This window comes from Ambystoma mexicanum, chromosome 8 (genome assembly GCF_040938575.1).
Source record: "Ambystoma mexicanum isolate Mex_15411 chromosome 8, UKY_AmexF1_1, whole genome shotgun sequence".
In the NCBI taxonomy this organism is placed as follows: domain Eukaryota; kingdom Metazoa; phylum Chordata; class Amphibia; order Caudata; family Ambystomatidae; genus Ambystoma; species Ambystoma mexicanum.
In genome coordinates this window covers 330,716,995-330,743,963 of record NC_090929.1, presented here as the reverse complement: position 1 = coordinate 330,743,963, position 26,969 = coordinate 330,716,995, and the positions used below count along the sequence as shown (strand labels likewise).

Below are 26,969 nucleotides of genomic sequence, written 5' to 3'. Positions count from 1 at the left end.
TGATGGCAGAGAGACAGACATTTTTGACAACAGCTCATCTAATAAGGAGTTAAAGGAGAAGATCTGAGTGTCGTCAGTGAAGAGTTGTTGGGAGAAGCTGTAAGAGGAGATCAGGGTGCCAAGAGATGAAGTATAGAGAGTGAAGAGAAATGGACCAAGGACAGACCCAAGTCATGTTGAACTCAAACAGGAAGGGGGTAGGTCGGGTTGATCCATTACCTTGTGATGATGATGGGGGATGGCAAGAGAGTTGAGATGGAGCTGAACGGGGGAAAGTGAAGACAGAAGTAGAAGGGAAAGGAAGATCTGGCATGAGAGAAGTGCATGGTGAGGAAGAAGCTGAGAAGAAGCAATAATGGGCACTTACAGACAAGTAGCAGGACCCAGCAAAGCAAAGGCTTGTATGCTCAGAGGCAAGGAGCCTGGCCAATGGCTGATCTTCACCCATCACTGTTTTGCTCCTTTTACTGGGACGCCCCTACGGAGTTCAGAAGGAATTGCACACGCGCTCATCACCTGATTGCGGTTTGGGTCTATTTGACCTAAAACATTTGACCTAATCACATTTGATCAAATTTATTTTACCTTTTTTTTCAGTCCAAAATACGGGGGGATACCACTCCTCGCAAACCCCCCTGACCCCACTTCTCCTCAACCTAATCTATACCCTACCCACCCCCATAGATGTATTTAATAACATGTGATTGAAAAAAAGTCTAACAAATTTGCATAGCATAATTGACCTAAAAACATTTGACCTAAAACATTTAGCTCAAGGCAATTTCTTCCTAATTGGTTTTCCCAGAGGAGCCTCTTGTGGTCTTCGGCTGGAGATGTGGTTGATCCATTACCTCTTTAGTTTACCTACCCCCATTTCACTACTGTGCAAATGGCCACCTGTCGTAGGACTAGCATCCACACCCTCAGACCAAGCTAAAAACCTAGAACTAATTGTTGACAAACTTTTAGTACAATCTCAAATTGTCTCATTGGCACAAAAGTTACACTTCCAGCTCCATATCCTTTGGAAGATTGTGCCATACCATGATATGAAGGGATAGGGCCTAGTTGCAGTTCCGGTATCCCTGGGTATGAGACAGTGTCAAGATGGATGTCTCAATTCTGGCTTCCTTCCTTTTGGAATTGCCCTATTCCGCTTCAAAAATCTAAAAACTTGGGAGTTTGGCTCGACTTTATATCTGTTGAGAGCCAGATATCTTAAGTCTCTAATGCCTGTTTTTTTTCACCTGCCCACTCTAAAATGTTGTTTGGATTTTTCTGTCTTTCCGCATAAAAGCCAAATGGTGAAGGCCTTTATCTGTAGCAGGTTTCATTTTTGTAATGCACATTATCTAATCCTGCCAAAATATGCAATTTTCAGACTCTAAAGAATTCAGAATGCAGTTGCCAGGGTGCTAGTGAAAGCAGGACGGAGAAAGCATATTTTGCTGGTTTTGTGAGCGCTTGACTAGCTTCCGGTGGTGAAACGAATTAAGTTTGACCTTGTGTATAGTACATCGAGCTATATATGGCCAAGCTCTTAACTTTATTAATACCAAACTCTGCTATTATGTTCCTGGGAGATGTTTGCGCTCTGCCTCCACCAATCTACTATCTGTGCCTAAATTCAGATGGTTTATGTGGGGAGGTTGTTCCTTTGCTGTGCAGGCTGCTTGCTTTGTGGAACTCGCTTCCAACAACGCTGAGGGGGGATTGGAAGTCTTTTGAACTTCCGTCACGAAGTAAAGAAGTTCCTGTTCCCACCATGTGTTGGATCACTTTGGGGGCTCTCGGAGTGGGTTTCTGTTTGTCTGCTTGGCTCTTTTATACCCATTTCAGTCAGTGCCTTGATGCCTCCTGGTTGAGGTGAAATGTTTGTGCATAATAAGCGCTGGACCATACTATACCGCTGGGAGCTATGTGCTTCACAATGTACGGGGATAGATGGGGGCACATGAAGGGTTATCTTTGAGGGGAAGGGCTATCATCTCATAAGGGTTGGTGGGGCAAAGGAAGACAAAGTAGTGGGAGAGGAGGGTAGGAGTGGTCCAGAAAAGTGAGCAAGAGGGAATATACGGTAATTAGCAAGTGTATTGTGAATGGTAGAAATGTGTAGACACAAAGTAGAGAGCAGGATTATTTGCAGAAAGAGTAGAGGAGATGGAGGTGGGTTTTGGAAGTGAGAGAATTAAGTTGAGAAATGTTTGGAGGCGCCTAGTTTGGGAGGATTGAGACGAAATGAGAGAGAGTTGGAAGTCACGTTTGGTAGAGTCAAGAGTAAATGAATAGTTTTGAAGAGCAGTCGGATAGAGGTGGAGATCAGAGGAGTGTCTTGACCTTAGCCAAGAGTGAAGCTTTTTCTTCTTTGTTGTCTTCAGGGTTGGGATGAGGGGTGTAATCCAGGGCCGTTGTAAGGAATTTCAATCAGGCACACACCCAGGTCTCGCCTAGCATGTAGCGCGCAATGGAACCCTTATTTATTTTTGTCTAGAAGTTCAATATTCTGAATGATATACCACTCATATCACACCCATCTGAAAACACCCCCCAGGTCACACTGAACCAGGAATCGGGCTAGTTTGCAAAGGTAAAGATTTATTTATTTAATATTCAAATCACACATGAGTTTAATATATATAGATATGGGGTAGCAATCACCCAAAGGGTGACAATACAATTCAAAATATAAGCAAAGCAATTGAATTCACTTATAATGATGCAGAGTAGAAAACACAGGAAAAAGAACAGTTTTGTTTTGGGCACAGATAGCGTTTAGGTTAATAGTTCCCCCTGCAATGTACTGAAGTACAAATGAGCAAACCTACACAAATGTGAGTAATCAGCAGATATTCAGGAATGAAAGACAAGTCTAGAGTTAGATGCAATCTTCCCTCCCCCAACAAGAGTGAGAACCATTTTTGGCAAATTACACTTTTAAACTGACAGGTGACACTTGCTTTGTAAAATAATTCACAAGGGTGCAAAAATGCTTAAATGGAGAAAGATTCTAAGGAAAGCTATACTAAACAGGTCCTAACACACATGAGCTATAATATAAACAACAGTACACACTTTAGATCAGACTGGGATGGAAGAAGCACTTTGAAATGGGACAAAGACGCGTGTAAACTTTTGAACTTTACCAATTCGTGGCAAACTGTTACTATGCGATATTGAAGAAAAACTGGTCAAATACACTGTTCCGTGTTGTGGATGTAGCCAAGGGTCTTGGGTATCGGTGAGAGTTGAAATTTCGTTTTTATCTTTAAAATTGAAGAAGTTATAGAGGTTTTAGTGAGAAGTGTTTTTGCAAAATAGGCGCGAAAATGAAAACAGAAATGCGATTTTAAAAATGACAGATGGGTTTTCTGATACTATATTAAGGACTATGAAAAAGAGAATGCCACACATGAAACTTCACAGCTACGTGGAGAGTGCAACCAGTCTGTGATGGATACTTGATTTCTGGGATTTACTTTAGTTATTCAAAATCACTAGGGAGTTATGGTTTTCTAACACAGGTGAGAAAATCAGCGCAAGAAGGATTCTAACAATACTAGGGTTCTGAATTTAAAGATGGGATGGGTTGAGATTGGGACAATACAATGCAGATATACTATGGATCACTGTTCTTCCTATTCATATTTACAGTCCTTTGTAATTAGACTCGACCGTCAGCTTTGGTCATTGGATCGGGCAGGTCTACCGGCAGCAGGGCACCTCTGGAGGGATTTGGGTCAGCAGCGCGTTTCTGGTCAATTTTGGACTATGCCTCAAACTGGATTTGGATGGCCCTTCTGGTCACTGGACACGGCAGATTACAGGATGCAAGTTTCAGCGGGCAAGCCTCAATGGTAGCAAGCCAAGCTGAATCAGAATTATTCTTTTAAGTTTTGGTGGTTTGCAATTGGGTCAAGCTAGCAAGCTTTCAGCAATGTTAAGTCTGGTGCAAAGAAATCTGGATCTTCAAAGAATTCTGGAATCGTAAATCTGGATGTGTTCTGAAGGCAGTGTGTTTTATGTGTTGTGCAGTTCCTATATTTCTTCAGCATGGGGTCTGGCATGGATTCGCATGCTCATGAATATTCCCTGTCGTCAGGCTGGGAATCCTCGGTAAAGAAAAAATCAGTTTGTTTTAGTTGAACTGTCTTTCTACTAATAACCAATCACTGGTCTCTGGGTCATACTGCCCCCAGCCAATGACTGCCCTCTACCTAAGCCCCTCCTCTGGCAGCCATCTTCAGATTTTTACCGCACGTACAATTGTTGAGTTCTCGTGCTATAGCTCTCGAGCTTTTACTGCGTTTTGCCTTTTTCCTAAGAGTTTTCTCTTATTTTTCGGTCAATTCAAGCCTTAAGCTCCACCGATTCTTCTTCGGATCAACGGGGACCCGCTTCAGAATTTTTCTATCCCCCTCAAGGGCGAATTTTCATCGAGTTTCTCTTCTTGGAGGATTCCGGAAGATCTTTGAGGCCTACTCCGCGTGGACATGGCCCAGGACAAAGGAGGCACAACGCCTACTGGATCCAAGCTGTTTAGGAACTGCCCTGGATGTGGATTGCAGTATGTCTTTATGATGATATGTATGATGATGAGTATGATGAGCACTCCCAGTGCCTCTACTGCCTTCACGACGACAAGTCTCACGTGGAGGAGGACTGCGCGTTCTGTAAGAACATGTCCATCCGGACATTGAAGGACCGTCAGACTCGACTCGCTAACTGGCTGGAAGGGAAGAGCTCCCGTCACAACCGATGCCTATGCCACAGGACAACTCAGGAGCGATCCTGATGGCTATCCAGACCCTGTGTACGGAGATAAGGACAAGGTTGCCCTTACCCTGATCGGACGATCCAGCGGCGCCTGGACCGTCGGGGAGCCCACCGAACAAGCGGAGGTGAATCCATCCTCCATCCAGCCTTCACCTCCTTCCCTTCCACCGAGGGATGAGACGGGAACAGAGACGGGGATGGACGCCGACGGTGGTGACGACGGGACGGATCTCCCATCACCCCCTGCCCGGGCCTCCCACACCGAAATTGGCTCCTTTCATGCCATGATCACCAGGGCATTGGAGCTTTTCCAGCTTTGTCCCGAAGAGCAGAAAAAGGAAGGTTTCCTCTACCAACGACGGGAGGCCAAGGGGAAGACAGTCCTCTCAGTCCCGTTACTGGACGACATCTGGGACGAAGGACTATCGGTGCTCAAGAACCCGTCCACATCTCCTGCGAAGAGGGACCGGTATGAGAAGAAGTACCGGGTCCCAGATTCCACCAGATGTGCCTTGGAGCTCAGCCGTCCCCGGATTCAGTGGTCTCCGCGGCAGCCAAGAAGAAATCCTCAGGGGCGACAGCATCAACTTCCACTTCCCCAGCAGACGACGAGGGGGGGGGAGAAGCTGGACGCCATGGGATGAGTCATCTTGTTGGCACCGACGACCATCAAAGTGGCCAACGCCCTCGTGATCGTGGCACGCTACGACAGGGAGCTGTGGTTCAAGATCGCTCCCCTCCTGGATTTCCTGCCAGACGACAAGAGGGCGGAGGCCCTTGAAATCCTTCAGGAAGGCGAGGTGGCGTCGGACCACACCATCACGGTGGCCACGGACATCGCCGACACCGGTTTTCGCCAGATGGGCAACAACGGTTTCCTTCGCCGGCGCGGTTGGCTTAAGGCCACCGACTTCTGTCAGGATGTTCAGACCAGGGTTCTGGACATGCCCTTCGACGGGAACAACCTGTTCAGCAAGGCAGTGGACGAGTCACTGCAGGCCATCAAGGCGGACACTGAGAAGGCCCAGGCCTTGGGTTCTCCATCGACAGCCGTCCTTTCAGACCCACGGAGGCAAGTCTCAAGGTGCCTCCAAAGGATTTGGTTTCGGTTGCGCGTCATACTGTAAAGCAGCCCGCTCATCATCGCAGGAGGCCTACATAGGCCGCAGCAAGGCCAGAGGACATCAGTGTTGTTGCCAAGGACGCCAAGGCGGCAAGGCCAAGGTGAAGCAAGATTGAACCGGGCGTGATGTCTGGCCCCCACCCAGCACCCCGGTGGGAGGCCGGCTGGTGAAATTCGTCCATCTCCACCGACCGTTGGGTGCTGGATGTGCTAGCCCACGGGCACACTCTGGAATTCCAAAGAAAGTGTCCCTGTCTACCACCCGTGGCCAGGAAGGAAAACCACGGGCCACAGCTACTTCTGGAGGTACGAGCAATGCTAAAAAAGGGCACGATAGAACTCGTCCCGAAGAGGCTCTGGGGCTCCGGAGTATACTTGCGCTACTTCCTCATCCGAAAGAAGACCAGCGGTTGCCGACCCACTCTGGACCTTCGCCGCCTGAACAAATACATCAAGTCCCAGAAATTCCGGATGGTCACCCTTCAGCACATGCTAGGACAGCTGGAGGAGGTCAACTTCCTATCGTCGCTGGACTTGGAGGATGCCTACTTCCACATCCCAATACACAAAGGACATCGAAAGTTCCTACGATTCATAGTCCAAGGGCGGCATTACCACTTCAAAGCCCTACCCTTCGGTTTGAAGTCGGCACCGAGGGTCTTCACCAAGTGCCTGCCACCGGTGGTGGCGCGGCTGCCCCTACAGGGGATCCACGTATACCCCTACCTGGACGATTGGCTCATTCGAGCAAAGTCAAGAGAACACGCCGTCGATCACACAGCGAAGACCGTCCGACTGCTCGCGGATCTGGGATTCTCAATCCACTTCGGGAAATCCCACTTGGTACCGTCACAAGACGCCCTCTCCCTGCGAGCCAAACTCGACACAGTGGCACGATTGGCTTCACTGTCGGAGGAACGGACGAAGGCCATCCTGGGCAAGGTACAAAGGCTGTTGACCGTGGACATGGCCAGGGTGAGGTTCATCAAGTCCCTACTCGGCATCATGTCATTGTGCATCTACCTCGTGCGCCTATGCAGATTGCGTATGTGACCACTGCAGGAGTTCCACGACGCCCATTGGATGCAAGCAGCGGGCAGTTTCGAAGACCAGATCTTCCTCGAGGCGTTCCTCCAAGCGATCCGGTGGTGGGGCAACTGCGCGGATCTAGCGGCAGCTATGGACTTCCAGACCCCGACACATCAGGAAACAGTGACGACGGACGCCTCCCTGGAAGGATGGGGAGAGCACACCGGAGATCTCCACGCAAGAGGACTTTGGCTCCCGGAGGAGAGGTCACTACACATAAACGCCCTGGAGCTCCGAGCCGTGTTCTGGGCCCTCAGGTCGTTCCTCCTGTCCCACAAGGGCAAGGTGGTGAGGGTCTTCACCGACAACACCACCACGATGTTCTACATCCGGAAACAAGAGGGCACCAAATCCCCAGCCCTATCCAAGGAAGCACTGGATGTGTGGCACTGGGCTGTGGCCCACGGGATGTTCCTGGTACCCTTCTACATGGCAGGAGTAAAGAACACAGTCGCCGAGTCACTCAGCAGGGAGCTGCGCTCGTGCCACGAGTGGGAACTCCGGCAGGATCAAGTGGATCTACTATTCTGACGATGGGGCAATCCCCAGATAGATCTCTTCGTGACAGCGACAAACGCCAAGTTCAGGAGGTTCGCCAGCAGGTGTCCCCGGCCGGGGAGCATGGGCGATGCATTCTCCTTCCCCTGGGACGGCCTGTTCCTGTATGTGTTCCCACTGTTGCCGTTGCTTCTGCAACTCATCAGTCAACTCATACGATCCCGTTGGAGGATGATCCTCGTCGCACCGGCGTGGCCGAGGAAGATCTGGTTCCCGGACCTTCTGGACTGGTCAGCGTCCCAGGCTTAATGTTGAGTTGTTGAAATGCTTAATGTTGAGCCTTGCCACCTCCCGTGGTTGTGCATGTGTGTACTGCTATGTAGTCTTGTATTCATGAGCATGTGAATCCATGCCAGACCCCATGCTGGAGAAGGAACAAGTTACTTACCTGTAATTGTTGTTCTCCAGCATGGGTCTGGCATGGATTCACATGCGAACCCTCCCTCCAACCCCTCTGCGGCTCTTCTATTGGTCCTACTGCCACTTTATGTGCTACCAAATCTGAAGATGGCTGCCAGCGTAGGGGCTTGGGTAGAGGGCAGTCATTGGCTGGGGGCAGTATGGCCCAGAGACCAGTGATTGGTCATTAGTAGAAAGACAGTTCAGAAACGAAACTGAAACTGATTGTTTCTTTACCGAGGATTCCCAGCCTGACGACGAGGAATATTCATGAGCATGTGAATCCATGCCAGACCCATGCTGGAGAACAACAGTTACAGGTAACTAACTTGTTCCTTATACTGTCAAATGCTGTCCCCCAGTTTATGGTATGGGCAGAATTTCAAAAACACACCCCTACGGCTGTGAGTGGCTGCAGGCACATGCTTTGTCCTGGTTGGCATTCTGAACAGAGCTCTCATCTTTATGATGAGATTTAGGAACTCCCACATGGATTTTTACCAAAACATAGCTTTTGCACAATGTACATTTCTAACATTATGTACCCTAATAAAATTGGACACATATATTTCATATTTGATTATCTACATTCGCATTCAATCCCTGTCTTTGTACGAGCTGTCTTTCTCATGCTATAGAATTTTACCAATTTTAAACATCACAGTTTGGATTAATCATTTCTAACTCGGTACATATCTGGGCGCTTATCAGTGAACCATGTACACACAATCTTGGGTTTGCAACATTAACCGTTCTGCTATAATGAGACTTTTTTCATAACTTTGGTCCCTTAAAGGGTACAGATTTTATCAATGTCTTAAAATCAAGAGCCTGAAATTAGGTTAATGTCTACCAATTTTCTGATTTCTGCCTCTTTAGGTTGCTCAGTTAAAGAGTTTTAACGTTTAATCACACATAAGGATTTAACATCAAAGTTCTCCTTTGTAACCTCCCCTTCCCAAGCAGCAGCTGTCCAGCCCTTTGATTAGGGAGGTGTGTCCCCCTTCCTGGAGGGATGTTCCCCTGTAGAGATCAGTTGGGCAGCTTGCCATTGTCCTCGGCTCAGCCAGAGACGAATGTCTGAGGCTCTTTGTTTTCATTATGCGGGAACCATTAAGCAGCCATTAGCCTTCCTGTAGCAATTGAGTGTCAAGCTGAAATGTGAATCTTTCCCAGGCTGGACTGTCAGATCAGAATGAAATAGTTGAGTAGCTCCAGATTGGGTTCCTTTAAATTAAAGTCTTCATTTTACATATAAAATACAAGCACAGTTTATAAGGGATTTGGACATTTTAAAAGAATTAGCTCTTCACAAACATGCTTTAAAAAGGTGGATTTTGCAATTTTAATCAGGAAACAGAAACACTTTTAAACTGGGTTTGACAGCTAATTTTCTGATGCAGCTGTCAGTCAGTGAGGCCTGGATTCCTCCGACTGCACTGGAGAATCTATGATTTCAGCACTTTTCATTTCTGAATGTAGCACCAAAACAGCACTTTGAAGGTTGCCATTGGTTAGAGAGCTGTATTTAAGGGCATTTTCAGATTTTTAGCCCACATTTGTGGCATTGATTTATGTAACTGGTAACAGCACTCACTGGCCTTCTCCTGCAGGGAGTTCTGTTTTGACAATCAACTTTGCCTGTTTGTGGCAAGGTGGTGCAGCCTCTGTGATTTCTGAACCATGCACAGTTTTGTCGATTTAGCGTGCACAGTGGTTAGCGCCTCCATTTTTGGCAGTCTTCTTCCCCTCATTGGCAAAGGGGTGTAGTACGGTGCATTGGCATGGGTTGAAATATCCCACATCGTGGAGGGGAGGATTTAGGATTGAGTGTAGTAAGAGGGTAGTGGGAGGAAAAGGGAGCATAAAAAGCAGTGTTAAAGTTAGTGAAAGCTTCTTCAGTGGATGGAAAGTTGAGTTCAGCATAGACAAGTGAATTGTGTAGGTCAGAGAGGTAGTCTGGGAGTTTAGAGGAGTGGGAAACCTGCGATTAGTAATAGTGTAGTAGATGGAGAGAGTGAGGAAGAAGCAGGAGTAGCGATTGAAGCAAAGGTAAGTGATCAGAGGGAGATGACATGGTGCAACTATTAGAGGTGGGGAGTTAAGAGGAGGTGAGCATAAGGTCAAAGAAGATTCCATTTGAATGGGTGGACAAAGAGTGGGCAGAAGAGAGTTGAAGTCAATGGATAGAGCAGTAGACGGAGGGGAGGTTGAAGTCACCAATGAAAATGAGGTGGTGATAATGAGGGAGAGAGTCAATTAGTTGGGAGATGTGGTTGAAGAACTGACCTACCGGATCACAATGTGTAGAGCAAGATATGTATGCCCTATGGGGCAGGGATTGTGGCGATAGTGTATACGAATGAGGGCGAATTAGCAGGCCAAAAGAGAGTAGGAGAGAAAGGAAGTTGGGAGGATGAAAACAATCCTCCACCCCGCCAGTGGGGTGGGGAGAATGAGTGAAGGTTTGGCAGGGTAATGAAGGGCTGCAAGGGTTGCAGAGTTAGGAGATCCAGGTTTCTGAAAGAGTAATGAGAAAGAGAAAGGAAGATGTCGGAGATGTAATTGCAGACAGATGTGCATTGCAAAGAGCAATAGAAAGTTAGTGAGATGTAGAACCATAGCAATGTTGTTTCTGATAGAGAGGTGCTGGGGGTAGATGCGAGAAGAGGTTGGTGGTGGAAGTTCGGGTTGGAATAGGATTTGTATTTGGAAACCGTATTGGAGCGAGAAGAGAGGTGGCGTCGAGTAGAAGAGATGATGGGATGGGAAGAGAGTTGAGATGGTGCTTAGCGGAAGAGAGGAATAGGAGAGGCAAGGAAGAGATGGCATGAGAAGTGCATGGTGAGGGTGAAGCTGAGAAGAAGCAATAATGGGTACTTTTAGACAAGTAGCAGGACACAGAAAACCAAAGGCTTGTAGGCTAAGAGACAAAGAGGCTTGTCTTCGTTGTTTCGCCCCTTTAACTGGGACGTCCCTAGGGAGTTCAGAAGGGATTACACACGCTCTTGTCACCTGATCGCCTAGTCCATTAGTGGTTGTTCTGTCTGATATTGTGCCTGGTATTGTTTGGATTAGGCAAATTCTTCCCGATTGGTGTTCCCAGTGGAGCGTCTTGTGCCTTCAGCTGAAGATCGGTTTGATCCAAGATGGCCCCAGGAGGTGATGTCACCAATCCAAGATGGCCGCTGGAATTGAAGTTCCTGATAGAAAGTGGAGCCAAAAACCAGAAAGGATGACACATGCTGTCATCACCTGATCACCTAGTCAATCAGTGGCTAGCTTCTCTATTGTCCCTTGTGTTGCTGGGATGAGGCAATTTCTTCCTGACTGGTTTTCCCAGAGGAGCCTCTTGTGATCTTTGGATGGAGATAGGGTTGATGCATCACCTTCCTTGGTTTACCTACCCCCATTTCACTACCGTGCAAATGGCCACCTGTCATAGGACTAGCGCTGACATCCTCAGACCAATCTAAAAGCCAAATAATTGTTGACAAACTTTTAGTACAATCTCAAATTGTCCAATTGGCACAAAAGTCACACTTCCTGCTCCATATCCTTAGGAAGATTGTGCCATATCGTGATATGAATTGCATAATTGAAGTGACAGCCGCACTTGTTTCACGACTCAAATACCGTAACAGCTTCCATCTGGGGTTAAACTAAAGTAGACTAAAACAACAGCAGTTAATATTAAACAAAGCTGCAAAGCTTGTGTGGGGTCTGAAGCCTTGGAATGTTGTCTCATCTGGTCTGAAAGCCCTCTGTGGCTTGCAGTCAAGAATCTTAATTCTTGAATTATCTGCTACATTTGTCACTTGTTTAGATATTTTGGTATGCAATTTCCAAACTCCTTAAATACCCACCTAGAGGAGTGAGGTCCACACAGACCATTGATTTAATACTACCTAGGTTCAAGAAAGTAAGACATGGAGGAAGATCCTTACAGTTTTAGGCCTTACATTGGAACAATGTTCCTCTCAATGTAAAAGCAGAACACAGCTCCCAACCAGTAAATCTGAAACATTGGCCCACCATCCTCAAACCTGTAACAAACTCCTCTACCATAGCAGTATGGTTTCACCTTGTTAGTCATTATTCCCAGGATCCACTGCACCTACCTCTACAACAAATACACTTTTACAGACTCCACCTCTTTTGTAGCCATTCTGTTAAACCTGAACCAACCACAACCTTGTTACTTGTGTGCCAAGGGCAAAATGCCTGGTTTTCTTTTTGTGCAGCGCCAACTTATCAGAGTGAATGCCACCATGGATCTTTTACATACCCCATGCAAGCCTATACATTCTTTTTTTTTTTAAAAACTTCTTTTTATTATTCAGCGTGGCAGCAAAACACAAACGAACAGCATGAGGCGTTACAATATGAATACCGTATACATAATGTAGGTGCACAGAGGTTATTTCACATAATATCACAATCAATGGGTACAATCACAGCATGGATTGGGCAACAGAAGACCGCAACAGGGGTGAGGACCCGAGCAGGTTGGGGGAAGAGGGCGGGGGGGAGGTATCCGGTGTCGCGATTAGATCGGACATGTAAGAGCGGAACTTAAGCCATACATTTCTAGGTCTGGAGTGGGCAGGTTGTATATGGGACCAGGCTTCCTCAGAGTCCGAGGCCCAAGTGACCGCCCTCAGCCATTGAGCGTGTGTGGGAGGCGAGGGGCGAAGCCAACAAAGCAGGATGGAGCGCACCGCCAGCAGCAGGCAAAGGCCGGCTAATTTTTTGGAATCACGGGAGAGGCCTGGGAGATCATGAAAGAGACATACCAACGGGGAAGAAACAATGGGATGGTCGAGAACCGCAGACATTGTCGAGCAAACTGCCTCCCAAAACTGAGAGGCGAGGGCAGGACCAAATAATGTGAATGTAGTCGGCATCGTCTCGATAGCATCTTTGAACTGAATGAGTTTAAGACGGGAGTTAAAGGACACTCGATGTGTACGCTCGCATAGATGTGCCCAGTGCTCGTCCGACATTTCAACACCCAGGTCTACCCCCACACACACTTCAGTTTAGTGAAATCTGGGACAGATCTGGATTGCAACATCGTGTATAACCTAGAGATTTTACCTCTTGTGGGCCCAGGGGAGGTGAGCTCCTCAATAGCCGGGTCGTCCGGAGGCAGCGCAGGGAACGTTTGATAATTACGTTTGAGGGTCCTGCGGAGGGATGCATATTGAAGCCATGCACCCTGGTCACTCCTCGGGGGCAATGGGAGATCGGGCCATTCAACAAATATACCCTGGTCAAACACATCACGCAGCAGCTCGTAGTCTGCGTCCGCCCAGCGACGAACCGTGCCTGGTGGGACCTGCGGGACCCCCGGGAGGAAATTCCAGAGAGGGAGATTGCCGTGAAAGGCGTAAGTAGTTTTGACTAGTCTCCACATCTTTGCTAATGCGATGGAAGTGCAGGCGACCGGGCTCTGTGAGTCCAGTGCTAAGGGGGCGGGTTGTATCACCAAGGAGCGGATATCCCGGTCGCAAACCGCAAGCTTCTCGAGTCGAACATGCGGGGGAGGGTCAATTGTATTAAACCAGTGAGAAGTATATTGGATTTGGGATACCAGCCAGTATTTGAGGAAGTTAGGGGCACCGAAGCCCCAGTTAGAGATGGGAGTGGACAGGGTATCAATTTTAAGGCGGACTGCACCCGAGTGCCAGAGAAAGGAATTCACAGTGCGAGTCAAGTCCCGGAAGAAGCCCCCCCCCCCGGCCACAAGGGTATGTTAGTGAACCTGTAAAGCAACTGGGGTAACACCACCATCTTCAATAGCCCTATCCTGCCTGCCAGGGAGATCGGGAGCTTGTCCCAGGCCCGGACCTTAGCCGTCAGGTGTGTGAGATAGTTTTCCTGGAAGGTCAACGCCTGTTGGCGCGTCACCACTATACCCAAGTAGGTGAATGTGGACTGAGCCCATGTGAAGCCAAAGGTATCAGAAGGAGGGAGAGTGCATTCTCTGAGTGGAAAAAGAATGGATTTCGAACAATTCACTTTAAGACCAGAGATTCGACCGAACCGAATGATGTCCTCAAATATTGGGGGTAAGTTGATGGAGGGAGAGCGCACAAACAACAATGCATCATCCGCATATAGGGACACTATGTCCGACTGGCCCGCAGTGCGGATGCCTCTGTGAGCATGAAGTTGGCGGAGCATATCAGCGAAGGGCTCTATTGCTATAGCGAAGATCAAGGGAGAGAAGGGGCACCCCTGTCTCGCCCCCTGGCGATCTCAAAGAGGGGGGAGCAGTGGTCGTCGGTGCGGACCCTGGCCACCGGGGAAGAGTAAAGCAATCTGACCCAGGAGAGAAAGAAGGGGCCGAATTTGCAACTATCGAGAACCCGCCATAGGTACCGCCAAGAGACCGAGTCAAACGCCTTTTGCATCTTCGAGGGTGACAGCCACTGCTTGCATGTCGGGATTGATTCTGTTAATTATATTAAATAGGCGCCTCAGGCTCAAAGAGGTGGAGCGGCCCGGAATGAAACCCGCCTGATCTGGATGGATGATAGATGGCAGGAGGGGAGCCAACCGGAGCCCAAGAGCCTTGGCATATACCTTGACGTCACAATTTATGAGTGAAAGCGGCCGGTATGAACCACATTGCAGGGGGGATTTACCTGATTTAAGTAGTACTGTGATTGTGGCCTCCCAGAGTGAAGGGGGAATACACCGGACTCCACAGACTCCTCCCAGAGAGCTAGCAAAGTGAGGAAGCAGCTGTGACTTAAAATGCTTGTAAAATTCGACCGGAATACCGTCCAAACCGGGGGCACGCCCCGAGGATAAGGAGTCAATAGCGTCCGACAGCTCCTCCAGTGTGAGGGGGGAATCGAGGGAGGCCGTGGCTTCCGTAGACAGGGCTGAGAGAGGGAGGGCATTGAGAAAGGAGTCGATCTCCGCCACCGGCACCTCATCTGAGTTAGAGTATAGGGTTTCGTAAAATGTGAAGAATTCCCGAGGAGACAGCCATGGAGCCGTCAGGTCTCTCGACCCCGATTATGTGTGGGGACCCCGTCTCATGACGGATCAGACGTGCCAGAAATCGACCGGGGCGCTCCCCCTCCCCCTCCCCATAACTCCTCGCCATGCCAGGACTATCCAAAAACTTTTGTTCGCGATCCACGAGGGATCGAAACGTGTCCAATTCCGACCCTATGTCAGCCAGGTTGCCCGGGGTGGAGTGAAGTGAGCATGTAGCTTCCAGGGTAGAGAGTCTGGATTCACTAGCAGCAAGATCCCTCCGGATTGACTTAAGGACCCCATTCTCTTTGGACAACGCAATCCCTCTGATATAAGCCTTAAATGACTCCCATAGAGTGGCCTGGGTCGCTACCGAGCCCGTATTAGTCTCGAAGAATTCCTCAATCGACCGCTCGAGCTCGGAACAGAACTCTGGATCCAGTAAGGACAAGGGTTTCAGCCTCCAGTTGCGTGTCCGGCCGGGATCAGGACCCCAACCGATGGTCACAGTGACTGGAGAGTGGTCAGACAGGGTTCTGGGGAGGATCATTAGCTGTATAACGCTCTTAACCAGTTCGTTGGAGATCACCCATCTGTCAATGCGGGAATAGGAGTCGTGGACTGAGGAATAAAAAGAGAACACATGGGAGTCCGGGTAGAAGAATCTCCACGCGTCCACCATGGCGAGACGGGGCAGGGATGATAGTGCAGCATAGGCTGCCCTAGAGAGTAGACGGGGCCTGGATCCCGATCTGTCCAGGGCCACATCAACGATCGTGTTGAAGTCACCCCCCAAAAGGATGGGAACCAGGGGGAAGCCTTCAAGGAGGGACGTGACCTGTACATAAAAATCCGGGTCATCTAGGTTAGGGCCGTAAATGTTCATCAGGACCACCTCCCTGTGTTGTAGCGTAGCATGAAGCAGTACATATCTGCCTTGAGGGTCTATTTGTGAGGAAATAAGAGTAAACTTGAGGCTCTTGTGAATGAGGGTCATGACCCCGCGGCTTTGGGTAGAGAAATCGGTAAAGAATCTATGGGGACCCCAGGTTTTGGCAAAACGCATACACTGTTCCGCGCGGGCATGTGTCTCTTGTAAAAACAGAATCTTGGACCCAGGACGCTCGGTCTGCAGCTGGAGCTGTCTCATCTTTTTATAATTTCCCAACCCACGTACGTTCCAGCTCATGAAGGTCAGGTCACTCTCGGTCACAGATACAGTGGTGGTTGAAAAAGAACAAATGTCAGTACCCTGCGGGTCAATTTCACGGCCCTGCAGCACCAAGTCCTGAGCACCACCTCGCGGCTCGCCTTCGCTGCCACGCCAACATTTTAACAACAAAAACCCTGACATGACCCACCCTCACCCACATCCCCCCCAAACAGAGGGATGACAATCCCAACCCCCCTCAACCAAAACCAAACCAAAGGCATCAGCGCCTGGGGGCCTGAGGGCCGGACTAGCCGCCGCAGTCCGGGCTGCGGCAGATCCAATAAGACAAGAGGTGCCCACAGTGGACCTTAGTAAAAAACTTGAACAGGGTTCTGGCACATGTTGATGTGGCACACGTTTGTAAAAATGAACACAACAAGCAGATTCCGAAATAGAGGATAAAGTAACCCCGATGCAGGAAGGCGGCCTTGCCTGGCCCCTCCACATCGGGACAGAAGGATAACTGCAAAACCGTGAACAGAGGGGAGGGGGTCAACCAGGGAAATGTTCGTCGATGAACCTGGAGGCCTCCTCCGGGATTGTGAAAAAAACACCTGGTTGGCGTGTTCTATGCGGAGTTTGGCAGGGTAGAGCATAGCATATTTGACTGAGTGGTCCCGCAGCCTGCGCTTCACAGCCTGGAAAGTCTTGCGTTCACGTTGGACGGCCGTAGAGAAGTCCGGATAAAGATGAATCCGTGCACCGTCCAATAGTAGCTCCCCTTTTAGCCTAGCTGCCCTGAGGAGGGCATCCCGGTCACGGAAGTTCAGCTCCCGGGCTATGATGGGCCGAGGTGGAGCACCAGGTCTGGGCTTAGCCGTCGGGGCTCGGTGTGCCCGCCCAATGGCGAAGTGCGGGGAGAGCTTGGGAGAATCCAGGAGCGAGACCAATGTGCGCTCCACAAAGTCCTCCATCGGTTCATGCACTTCGTTCTCGGGAACCCCGATGATGCAGAGGTTGTTACGCCTCGATCGAGATTCCAAGTCCTCGTTCTTCTTCTCTACCTCAAGGACTCGGTAGGCGGTTGGAGAGAGCGGTGACCTCGGAGCGCAGGGCTCCCAGTGCATCCTCTGCGGAACCGACCCGTGTCTCGACTTCTGACACCCGGCTGTCAGTCCGCTCGATGTGGGCCTTAATGGAGGCCGATGTGGGCCTTTCCTCCACTTGTGGCTCTGTTTCTCCCTTTGGTAGGGAATCGAGTCTGTGATCACTTTTGCAGGACATAACTGGCCATTTTCTTGGACCTGGTTCTCACAGAAATGTAATCCAAAACTAGAGGTGATGGCTGGAATATTTTGAGTCATTCTGAACCTCAGGCATTGCTCTGGGCACTGCTCTAGACCAGCGTTCTTTGCCTGCCAAGCTATTACAGAAAAAGGAAAGACCATATGCAAATCATGCTTGGGCCCACCCCAAAAGGGGCCGTCGAGCCTGAACTGCTTGGTCACATCCTTTCTACAGGAGACCACAAGCAACCGCAGGCATTTTCTGGCCTCATTGGGCGTTATCAGTGAGTTGTAGCTTGGGTCTTTAGACCCAGCAAGCATAGGACCCACATCTGGGCATCTCGTAGAAATCTGCCATGAACTTTTTACCCACGCCTCCAGTGGGCACTGCAGCACACAGATATCATTTATTTATTTTGTTGTGTTTTTCTGAGATGCCAACCAAGAAGCAGGGTGTTTCATAGCGACCCCTGAACAAAGAGGGGAATAGCTTGGGAAGAATATGCTTGAGTTTCACATTTCGGGGATGTGATGACCACTGGGGCTAACTTAGTGTAACATCTTTCGTGTTTACCGTGAACTTCAATTCCAAGTGTTCCCTGTCTAAGTGCTTGGAAGATATGTCATCTTGGTAGCCCTGGGAGACCTGCGACTTAGTTCCAGTTTGTCGTCGTCATCATCATCATCGGTGGTGTGAGGTGAGGCGTCCTCATCCATGCCCTATTCTACCTCCCCGGGCTAGAGGGTCTGTCACCCGGCTTGGTCACCTCATGGCCAGAGGGTCCGTATTCTGAAGGGGCCTTCTTCCTTTCCAAAAAGGCCTGTTTAAGCTTTGCGAAGGCATCAGATCCGCAGCAGCTGCCTCTGGCTGGCTTGGGAGTGGGGGGGGGGCGGAGGGGATGGGGTCATAGAGAAGTCTTTCCTTTTGCGAACCGGTGTACACTTCCCTGCCCCCTTTGATTTGCTTTTTCTTTTATGCGTGCCACCGTTGGAAGTAATGGCGGCGCTTCTGAGGTGCACTTTTATGTCGTCTAGGCGAAGTTGAAGGGGCACCAACATGTCCGCCACAGCCTTCTTGATAGTGGTCTCCACAGAAGACCCCAGAACTCTCTTGAAGCTGGCTGCTAGAGCCAGTGCCTGCTCTGGGCAGGCCTCCTCCTCCTCTGACTACTCCAAGTCGGTGTGAAGGCCCTTCTGTGCCATCCCTATAGCCAGGATGTATGCAGGTATTGGGGTCTTTATTGCCTCTTAGCAAGTGCTATATGTAATTATTTCATTATGTACTTGTGCCCCAGAGTCCTTAGTGCTATACAGTGCTTCTCCCGCTAAATCCACTCTAGACTGAATTGGAGGGGCCTGGTGCCCTATAAGACACTGAAGGAACCAGGCAGCCAGTCAAGAGGCAGACAAGTTCGTTATCCTATGTGAAAGGAATAAGACTGAATGACTTCCATGACCATAAATGAGATGCTGGTAGTTAAGTAAGTAGGCAGGTCAGATTTGCCTGCCTTCTGTCTTCCACGTATGAGAGCAACACAGAAAACCGATGACATTTGATTTGTAATAGTTCAAATCTGGCTACAGGTAGTGAGGTAGGAACTCTAGAGAATCATTAGCTAAAATAATAGTACCACCAGTGGGTTTAGAGTGCTTCTTAGGACCTACAACTGGAAGTCATATTTTAAAATAAGGAATGTGTAACATTTTTGTGTCTTGCTCTCTGTAAGCAGGCCCTCTGTAAATATCTTGCTACCACAAAGGTTACTACAGTGCTTTTATTTAGGCTGCATGCACTTGCTTCACCAAGTTTCTTACACCAAGTGCCCTCAACACTGAGCCTAGCTAATCTTTCCTCTTTCTGGCAGCAAGTGGCCAATGCAGCAAGAAATGTAACACATCTTCTCTAGCAGAAGTGGATCACAAATATTTCTCACTAGCACCTTTTCTTCCAATTAAAAGTGCATGGGGCCAGGGACAACATTCTCTGCTGCATTTTGCTGTAAAGGCCTTGAGGGTGTCTAAATAGCGTTAACTTCGTTATCTTTCTACACTGATTTTTCTACAAAAGCAGTTCCAGAACCATGTTGAAATGTAAATCTCTTGCGAGTGAGATTTGCATGAACCTTTAAAAATATTTGTAAACCTTATACGTTTACTGTCATCGAATGTTGCTCAAAACACAGACCCATTAAGTAGAAATTGCTTAGATTTATCTTTTTCTTAGCATTCTATAATTTGTAACAAGACCCGTGGATGGTTTTGATCTATTCTACTGAGCTATTGAAGTAACACTTGTGAAGCTGTAGCCTGAGCGATGTGGCTAATAAACGGGCATTGGAGTAATGGCATGGTATGATGTTATAGCCGTTTACATGGAGCACAAACCTGTACAATCATATGCTGCCTAAACATCTAATTATTGTAGAAGTGCAATGACCAATCACATGCCATGCTGCATTCCACATAAACTTAAAGAACCTTCTTTACATTTTTTTGGGCATTGTCTGCAGCCTTTTATAGGGAAGACATTTGGGGTGCAGGAGACGTTAAAAGATGTGACATGAGAGAACAGTGTGTTTGAAAGAAAAATGTCTCTGCCTCTCTTGTAGCATACCCGACATCTCGCCAAGTGTTGAATTGGGGTCTCCTTCGGTGGCATATGTTGCCATATTGAAAGTTCTACATTATTAGGTAACAATATGGTGCCTGAAAAATGTAGGGAAGACTTAATCAATATTGTTTGGTGCTGGCTCTCTATTTCTGGTTAATGTATGTAAAGTTGATGCCATCAAATCTATGATCTAAGGTACGTTTGAAGGACCTGGCCATAATTGTGTAACCTGCATAGTAGGAGACAAGGCTTACAATGATTAATCAATCAGGCAATGCGTATTGAGCACCCAAGGAGGAGTGGTGTATACGTCCACAATGTTGAAATAGCATTGGAGTAGAAAGAGTGGTTTTGCTTGGCAGACTTCTAGTAGCCATTAGACCTGTCAACATTCATGCGGCTCCAGTTACTTTGCGGTCGGATCTTTAGCTCTTTTTAATGAGAAATACTGTTGCTCTTTTCCTTTACTTAATGTTTTTTCAGTTAATTTGTGAAATCTACCTGTTTGTTTTCTTTCAGATGCCTCGCCCTAGCAAAGTAAAGCAGAGGATACCTCCAGAATCATTTGGAATGATCACTTAGGTGACATTTCTCCAGACAGTTGTCTGTCTAATGCATCTACAACCAGTTTGGATTATATTGTGCATCAATCATTGTTATGAAATGAAAGGGCTTCTATTACATAGATTATTCTACATTCTCGTAGGGTGGAATCGGCACAGTCTTTTGAAAGTCATATGCCTGATAGTAATGTTTTGTGGTCTCTAGGTGGCTGACAAGACCTCGCTCTCTGGATGCCTCATCCGGAGATGATCCATAAATTCACCAAGCTTACATTAAGATCATGTTTGCTTTAACTGAAGCTTATGCTTTATTTGTATATTTTTCCTATTTCTCTGCTTCGTATCTGTTCTCGTGAGTTAGAAATGTTAAACGACTAGGTCTAGTAGTTTAGAATTTCTCGTACTAGTCATATTAGTGAGGCCTAATACGTGAGACTTTAAGCAGCTAAAATAGCATGCAGCAACCTCTAACAACTGCCTATTTCTCATTCAGATTATTATTCCCTTGCGTGAAAGTGCCCAAGCAGGTTTTTCTCAGATTTAGTAAGGCAAGTGCTTTCTTTACTTCTAATTTGATCGTGGTGGAAATCTTTTTCATGTAAACCCACTTTTCCCAGAGCAAAAACAGTAGTTCATGCAAAAATGCAGTAAAGCAATCCTAGGGAGTTCTGTCAGAATATTCTGGCCTACAAATGCTGACTTCAATTCACCTTCTTTCTAAAACACTTATTTACATTCTTGGAAGTATAATTAAACAAAGACGAATGCCCATCCATTACTATGTAAAATTTCACAGAACCTCTATGTACACATTCTTTTACAAATGGTCCGTGTTCGACTATAGCTGCTCACAGTGAAAGATTGATCTGTTCCCCTTTTTCTTACTAAGCAAAGAGCCCTCCCCACTCCTCTTTGGGTTGATGAACGACTAGACCTATTTAGAAATGACTGTTATAAAGAAATGACAAGCCTTGCTTCATGGTGTTGTTTGTTTTTCAGGTAAAAGCAAAAAACGAGGGGAAGGCCTGAAAATGGAGAATGAACCTCAGGAAGTAAGTATGTTTGGAGGGGGATACAAGGGCAGAATCACCGCCTTGAAATAGACTGCCTCGTCAAATGTGTGATATAAACGTGAATCTGGGATTTTGGATGTGAAGCTTTGTACTTGTCACTAACAGACTTAAACATGACAAACTGTTTGGACCACCAATTGCCCCCATGTCTTGTGTCCATGAGTGTTATCTGAGAATTGCATCCACTGGAGCACAGTTTTTAATATGAAACCTAGGCGTACCCTTTTCGTAACACTTTTTGGTATTGTACACAAAAAAGCAGGCAAAGGTTTGTGCACTTGATGTTTTTCTGGACAGGGTGTCATTTAACCAAATCTTTCTTTCCTTCCCTAGTCTGATGCAGAGATGGCTCTTGATGCAGAGTTCCTTGATGTCTATAAGAACTGCAATGGAGTAGTTATGATGTTCGATATCACAAAGCAGTGGTAAGAAAAGCTTTGTTATTGTGTTGTGCATATCTGCTCCACCGGTCTTCAAATAATTGTATTGAAGGTTCCACAGTCTTCCATTTTTTCACTAGGGTAAATGTAACATGTTTTTATAAAACTAGGTTTGAAATTGGCTGAGAACCTCGTAGAAAGCAGGTTTCTGCACCTTGTCTAAGAGTTGGAGGGTGATTACTGCATGCCTGATATCACATTGAAATCCTTCTCTCACTTACTGCAGTATAAATGTTAGTTAAGGGTGTCCACTGGGGACAGAGCACATGCCTCTCAGTTGTAAAGGCTTGCATGTTCACTATTTGCTAGATGCTGAACCCAACTGAAACTCGTTTTTCTGTCATTAACTATTGATCGAGGTGCTGAGGGAAAACAGTCTTTGCAGTTGTCATGCTTTGGAAGCGTGTTCTCCTACTCTGGTTCCATTTGCTAAATTGAAGCTAAAAAGATCTTCTGCCATAATAACAACTTGACCGATTTTGAAGGGTTGAACATTACATCCCTGAAAATGTTATTTGAAACCCAGTACTCGCAGGGATCGAAATAAGTATTTGAGCAAGAGCTAATAGCCAATTCTGATGATCCTGTATCACTCAGTATTCAGGAGCTGCCTGTGGTAAAAAGGTGCTACTACATATTGCATTGCAAATCTAACTTGCACATGAGTGGCAAACTCTAACATTTTGTTCATTTTACTTGGACCATAATGGTTAAATTGTAATTTACATAGGTCCCAATGCTCCTTTAGACACATTCCCAAATCCCAGAGTTAACCATTGGTATGTTTCTAGGTCTCCAGTTGACCTGTGGAGTCAAAAATTGCTCCTGGTAACTCCTAGAAGATGTTGGTGTTAAGCTTACCAAGCACTACTAGGCCACAATCCGATGCTAAATAGCTCCCAGCTCTTGTCAGTTTCCAACCATGGTGCAAGTCTTTGTTCTTTCTCATGTAAATGGGGGCGGTGCAATTTTAGCAGGCTTGCTGAATTCTTCCCTTTAAAGCCTGTAATCAGACTTGTGTGCAGCAGCTCGACTGGTCACAAGAAAACAAAAAAGTAATTGAATGTTTGCATCTTTTTAAAAAATATGGTTGGCTTTAAGGCTGCTGTATTGTAAAAGACAGAGTATTTGGCAAACTAGCTGCACATTTCAGGAGGTGCTAGAGATCCACCTGAAGTAGAGATGCAGCTTGTTAGGAGGTTCAGCAGTGCAAGAAGTAGAAGACCTAGACCTAAAAACGGGCTTTCTCAGCATATGCATCCTAAATTTGGAACAGTCTTTGTGGTCTTTCTGCATCTTGCTCCCATCCTGTTGGGTTTCTTTTTATATAGTATCCATAGGTAAATGGTTGGAATATGTGGAGTCTTCCTGTCCTTGTATATTGATTATGATTGTTTTTTGTGTATTGTTTGTGTAGCTTCCTTATGCCCTTCAAATAGATTTGCAATTAATAGCTTTAGGCAAATAAAAAAATAATACTCTGCACCATAACCAACATAACACTTGATCCTTTTTCACCTACAAGTGACCAGATCACTTTTTCCCAACTTGATTGGTCCAATGACATGTCAAAATCAACAGTTCGTAAAACACTAGCACCATAGAAGCGATGATTTTTTGAAGATTAGTCACTGATTTAATTGCCACTTAACCACTCACAGAGCCAACGTTTATTCAGTGTTATAACCTTCAAGTTGGTTAAAAGATGCACGCAATGATTGAATTGGCACTCATTCCTGAGCTAGTATAGTATCCACCCTCCTCAGTACCAAATTGTTGATGCCACACTTTTACAGAGGGTAATGGTTTAACTACTTATGCTGCAATTTGATAATTAACTCAGGAATTGGGTACAATTCGTGGGATATCTGTGCCTTCTGTACTGCAAACAGAATATTTCTTAAAATAAAAAATGTATGCAAGCCTGATCCTAGGCACTCCTTTAACAAAGTCCCTTTTAGCCATTATACCTCCACAGACTGGCTCAAAGAAATGCCAAGGATGACCTGCATGGTAGGCAGACTCAAACGACCATGTACCAAATGCAAATCCCATCGCAAGAAACACAATCCACAAGAGCGGATTGATCCAGATGAGAAGAACATTGAGACTGCCTGTTCAAGCATAAATAGGTGTACAGACCTCCTCCAGGAGGTTACAAATAATGTCCTAAAACCTGTGGCACTCCTGCTAAAGGTTTGGCCCTAATATCCATGCCCATAGACCTGCAATTCACCTCGCTAAGTGAGTCTTATGAAACGCCAGTTTCCATTTTGGGTTTAAGTGCCTCGCACAGCTTTCTTGACTGAGATGCCTCCGTCTACTTCTGAGGATGTCGCTAGTCTGCTTCACGTCCTCTGTAGCTTTGGCACCACCACCACCTCTGGGCATGGTTGTCAGGACTGAGCCAGCTGTCTGGCTCTTTCTGCTCCTAAGCAGTATTACATTGAGCCTAGGGATCTATCATCTCCACTGCTCCCTTCTCTAATGCTCTCTTCGCTGCCTCTTTGCCACTCCCTTGCTCCTTTGCCACCTCCATTTATTGGAGTTATCACCACCTTCACTTACTCTGTCACCTTGTCGTCCTCACACATGCTCTCCCCTCTTGTCTGCTCCTCTTCTGATCCGACACAACATATATTGCTCCACTTGCCTTGAACTGGCACACTTCTGATCGTTTGCCTCCTGGTAGCGAATTAGCATGCTTCCTTGGTAATTATATGAATTATTCCAGCTGATGTTTCATTATTATTGAGCTCCCTTTTTGGTCAGCTTGGGAAGGATTTACCAAGCCCCCAGATGCTCTTGTTTGAGATGCACTCTTTAGTGTGGCTCTGTGGCTGAGGTCAAGGTAACGAGGGCCAAGGTAACAAGGGCAGTTACCATTGTAGGGGTCCACAGTCAGACTACCGGCCCTCCCAAACGTGGAATGTATGGGTAGAAGTAGTTGATGGGGGGGGGGGTGTTACATCTATTTTAGGAACTTATATAGGGGTATATTAACCATCGATTTGCAATAGTCACTTAGAATACATTGCATACTTGGCACGTGTGGTACATTCACAACATGGACTAGGGCTGTATTCGAGAGTAGGCCGGAATACTTTTGCAGGCCGTGTTGGAGACACAGAACAACCAGGCCTCATCCCTTGTTTGATTATCACCTTCAAATTCTAAGGCACGGCAAGAAACATCCATGTACACCCACATGGAACTGTCCTTTGAACAATTGGGCAGCAATGTTAGGAGTTGAATGGGAGACGGGCTGCGGCCAAGTACGAAGGCTACACACATGAGAGCTGGGGCAGAGGTCTTTAGCTCCCAAAACAGTAACTGAGATTTAGGACAATGGCGCCCCCCAGAAGAATGGTCATCCTATTTGAACTACCAGATGCACAGAAATGATGCTCTTAAATCCTTCATGAATTGGATGGATTAGTGGACCTCAGGTTCCTACCCTGGGAGAGCGGTAGCTGATACAGCTGAGCACAACAGGGTGATGCCAAGTTATAAGATTATGACTGGGAGGCACGATGGGGTTGCCTAAGTGTCTGGGTTGAGAAGAGTTGCCTTGTTTGCAAGGACCAGACTGACCTCGAAGTTATCTGCCGAGTTCATGTTGTCGACCAGGTGCACATCACGTTGTTAGGAGTGAAGATCGGATGTAACCTTTTTAAGTTTATCAAATTTACCTTTCAGTGCTCCGAAGTGAAGAGCCCGTCACCCACGTAGGAAGAGTACAATGAAGAAGATGACACCGCCAATTGACACAAGGGTCGTATGTAATTATTAGCTTATAAATAGGCAGTAGCCAATGCAGGTTGGGGACAGAAACTTTTTTATCAGATGCATCATGAATGACAGTGTTTATAACAAAGACTTCATTATGACGCAGCTTGAGAGCTCTGCAGCAGTGGATCTGATAATACCACTGTCACCATCTTCCTTTTTGTATACAAAATAAAGCTCTTGATCTTTTCGAAAAAGGGTGCACTAGCCCTTTTCTCTAGTAGGTGTTTTTTATGTCTGGTTGCCGAGCAGTTGCCCTACATTATTGGTGACCCTGTCGTGATCCCAGACTCCCCTGCGAAGACTGAGGATTCCTTGCCGCACACACAGAGGGGCCGTGCAACTTCGAGAGGTTTATAGGAGCCTTGTTATCCGAATTCCTGTCTGTTCTTTGGAGCTGAGCTCTGTCCTCAGATTGTGCAGGCCGTTAACGGGACCCCGTGACGGAGGAACCAGCTAAGTCCGATGCTCTCAAACGTGCTCTAAATTGAGTTTTGTGGTGTAACAGTTTTATGAAGTTTTTTTATCATCTCATTTCTAAATCATCCAACGTTTTCAGTTCTACTTAAATCATTCATATGATTTCGTGATTAAAATGAAAAAGTTTATTCACTCCAAGTATTCTGTTGAAATAGGTCTATGTTCATAGGAACGCAGTTCCAAGGTCTATAAATGACTAGAGAGCTGATGCATTTCGGAGAGAGTCTCCATCTTCAGGGCTTAATCACTCTGCCTTCTCTTTCGTATTTTCGGTCCCTGCTTGTAAATGAGGCTTGAGAGCTTCCTTCTGCGGTGTAACTGCAAGAATGAAGTCGAGAATATGCCTTTGAAAAACAAACAGCTGGTACAACTTTGGCTGAAAAGTTTGTTTTGATACTGGGAGATCAGGCTGACGACATCTAGGTTAGGGCTGGGGTACCCGAGTGTGAAAATGGGTGATGACAGTCATTATGGGATGCATTTTAATATTAGACCACCTTAAGTGTGAGTGGTGATGCGATGTACATATCCAGATACAGCCAATCTACAATCTATTATGCAGAGAACAATGCCCGACAATGAGGATCCTTCTCAGTATACTCTGCACATCCAGGAAATGTGGAGGGCACAAACGGG

The 26,969-nt window shown here is 46.9% G+C and overlaps 1 protein-coding gene across 2 annotated transcripts in view; it reads left to right on the top strand.

Annotated features, from left to right (window-relative positions):
* Positions 1–26,969, top strand: part of RABL6 (RAB, member RAS oncogene family like 6) — a 931,527-nt gene that overhangs the window by 171,199 nt on the left and 733,359 nt on the right. For both annotated transcript variants that reach the window (XM_069609758.1, XM_069609759.1), the window contains 2 exons: positions 21,551–21,603; positions 21,958–22,049. In XM_069609758.1, the coding sequence (XP_069465859.1) occupies positions 21,551–21,603; positions 21,958–22,049 (145 nt within the window). The remainder of the gene's footprint in view (positions 1–21,550; positions 21,604–21,957; positions 22,050–26,969) is intronic.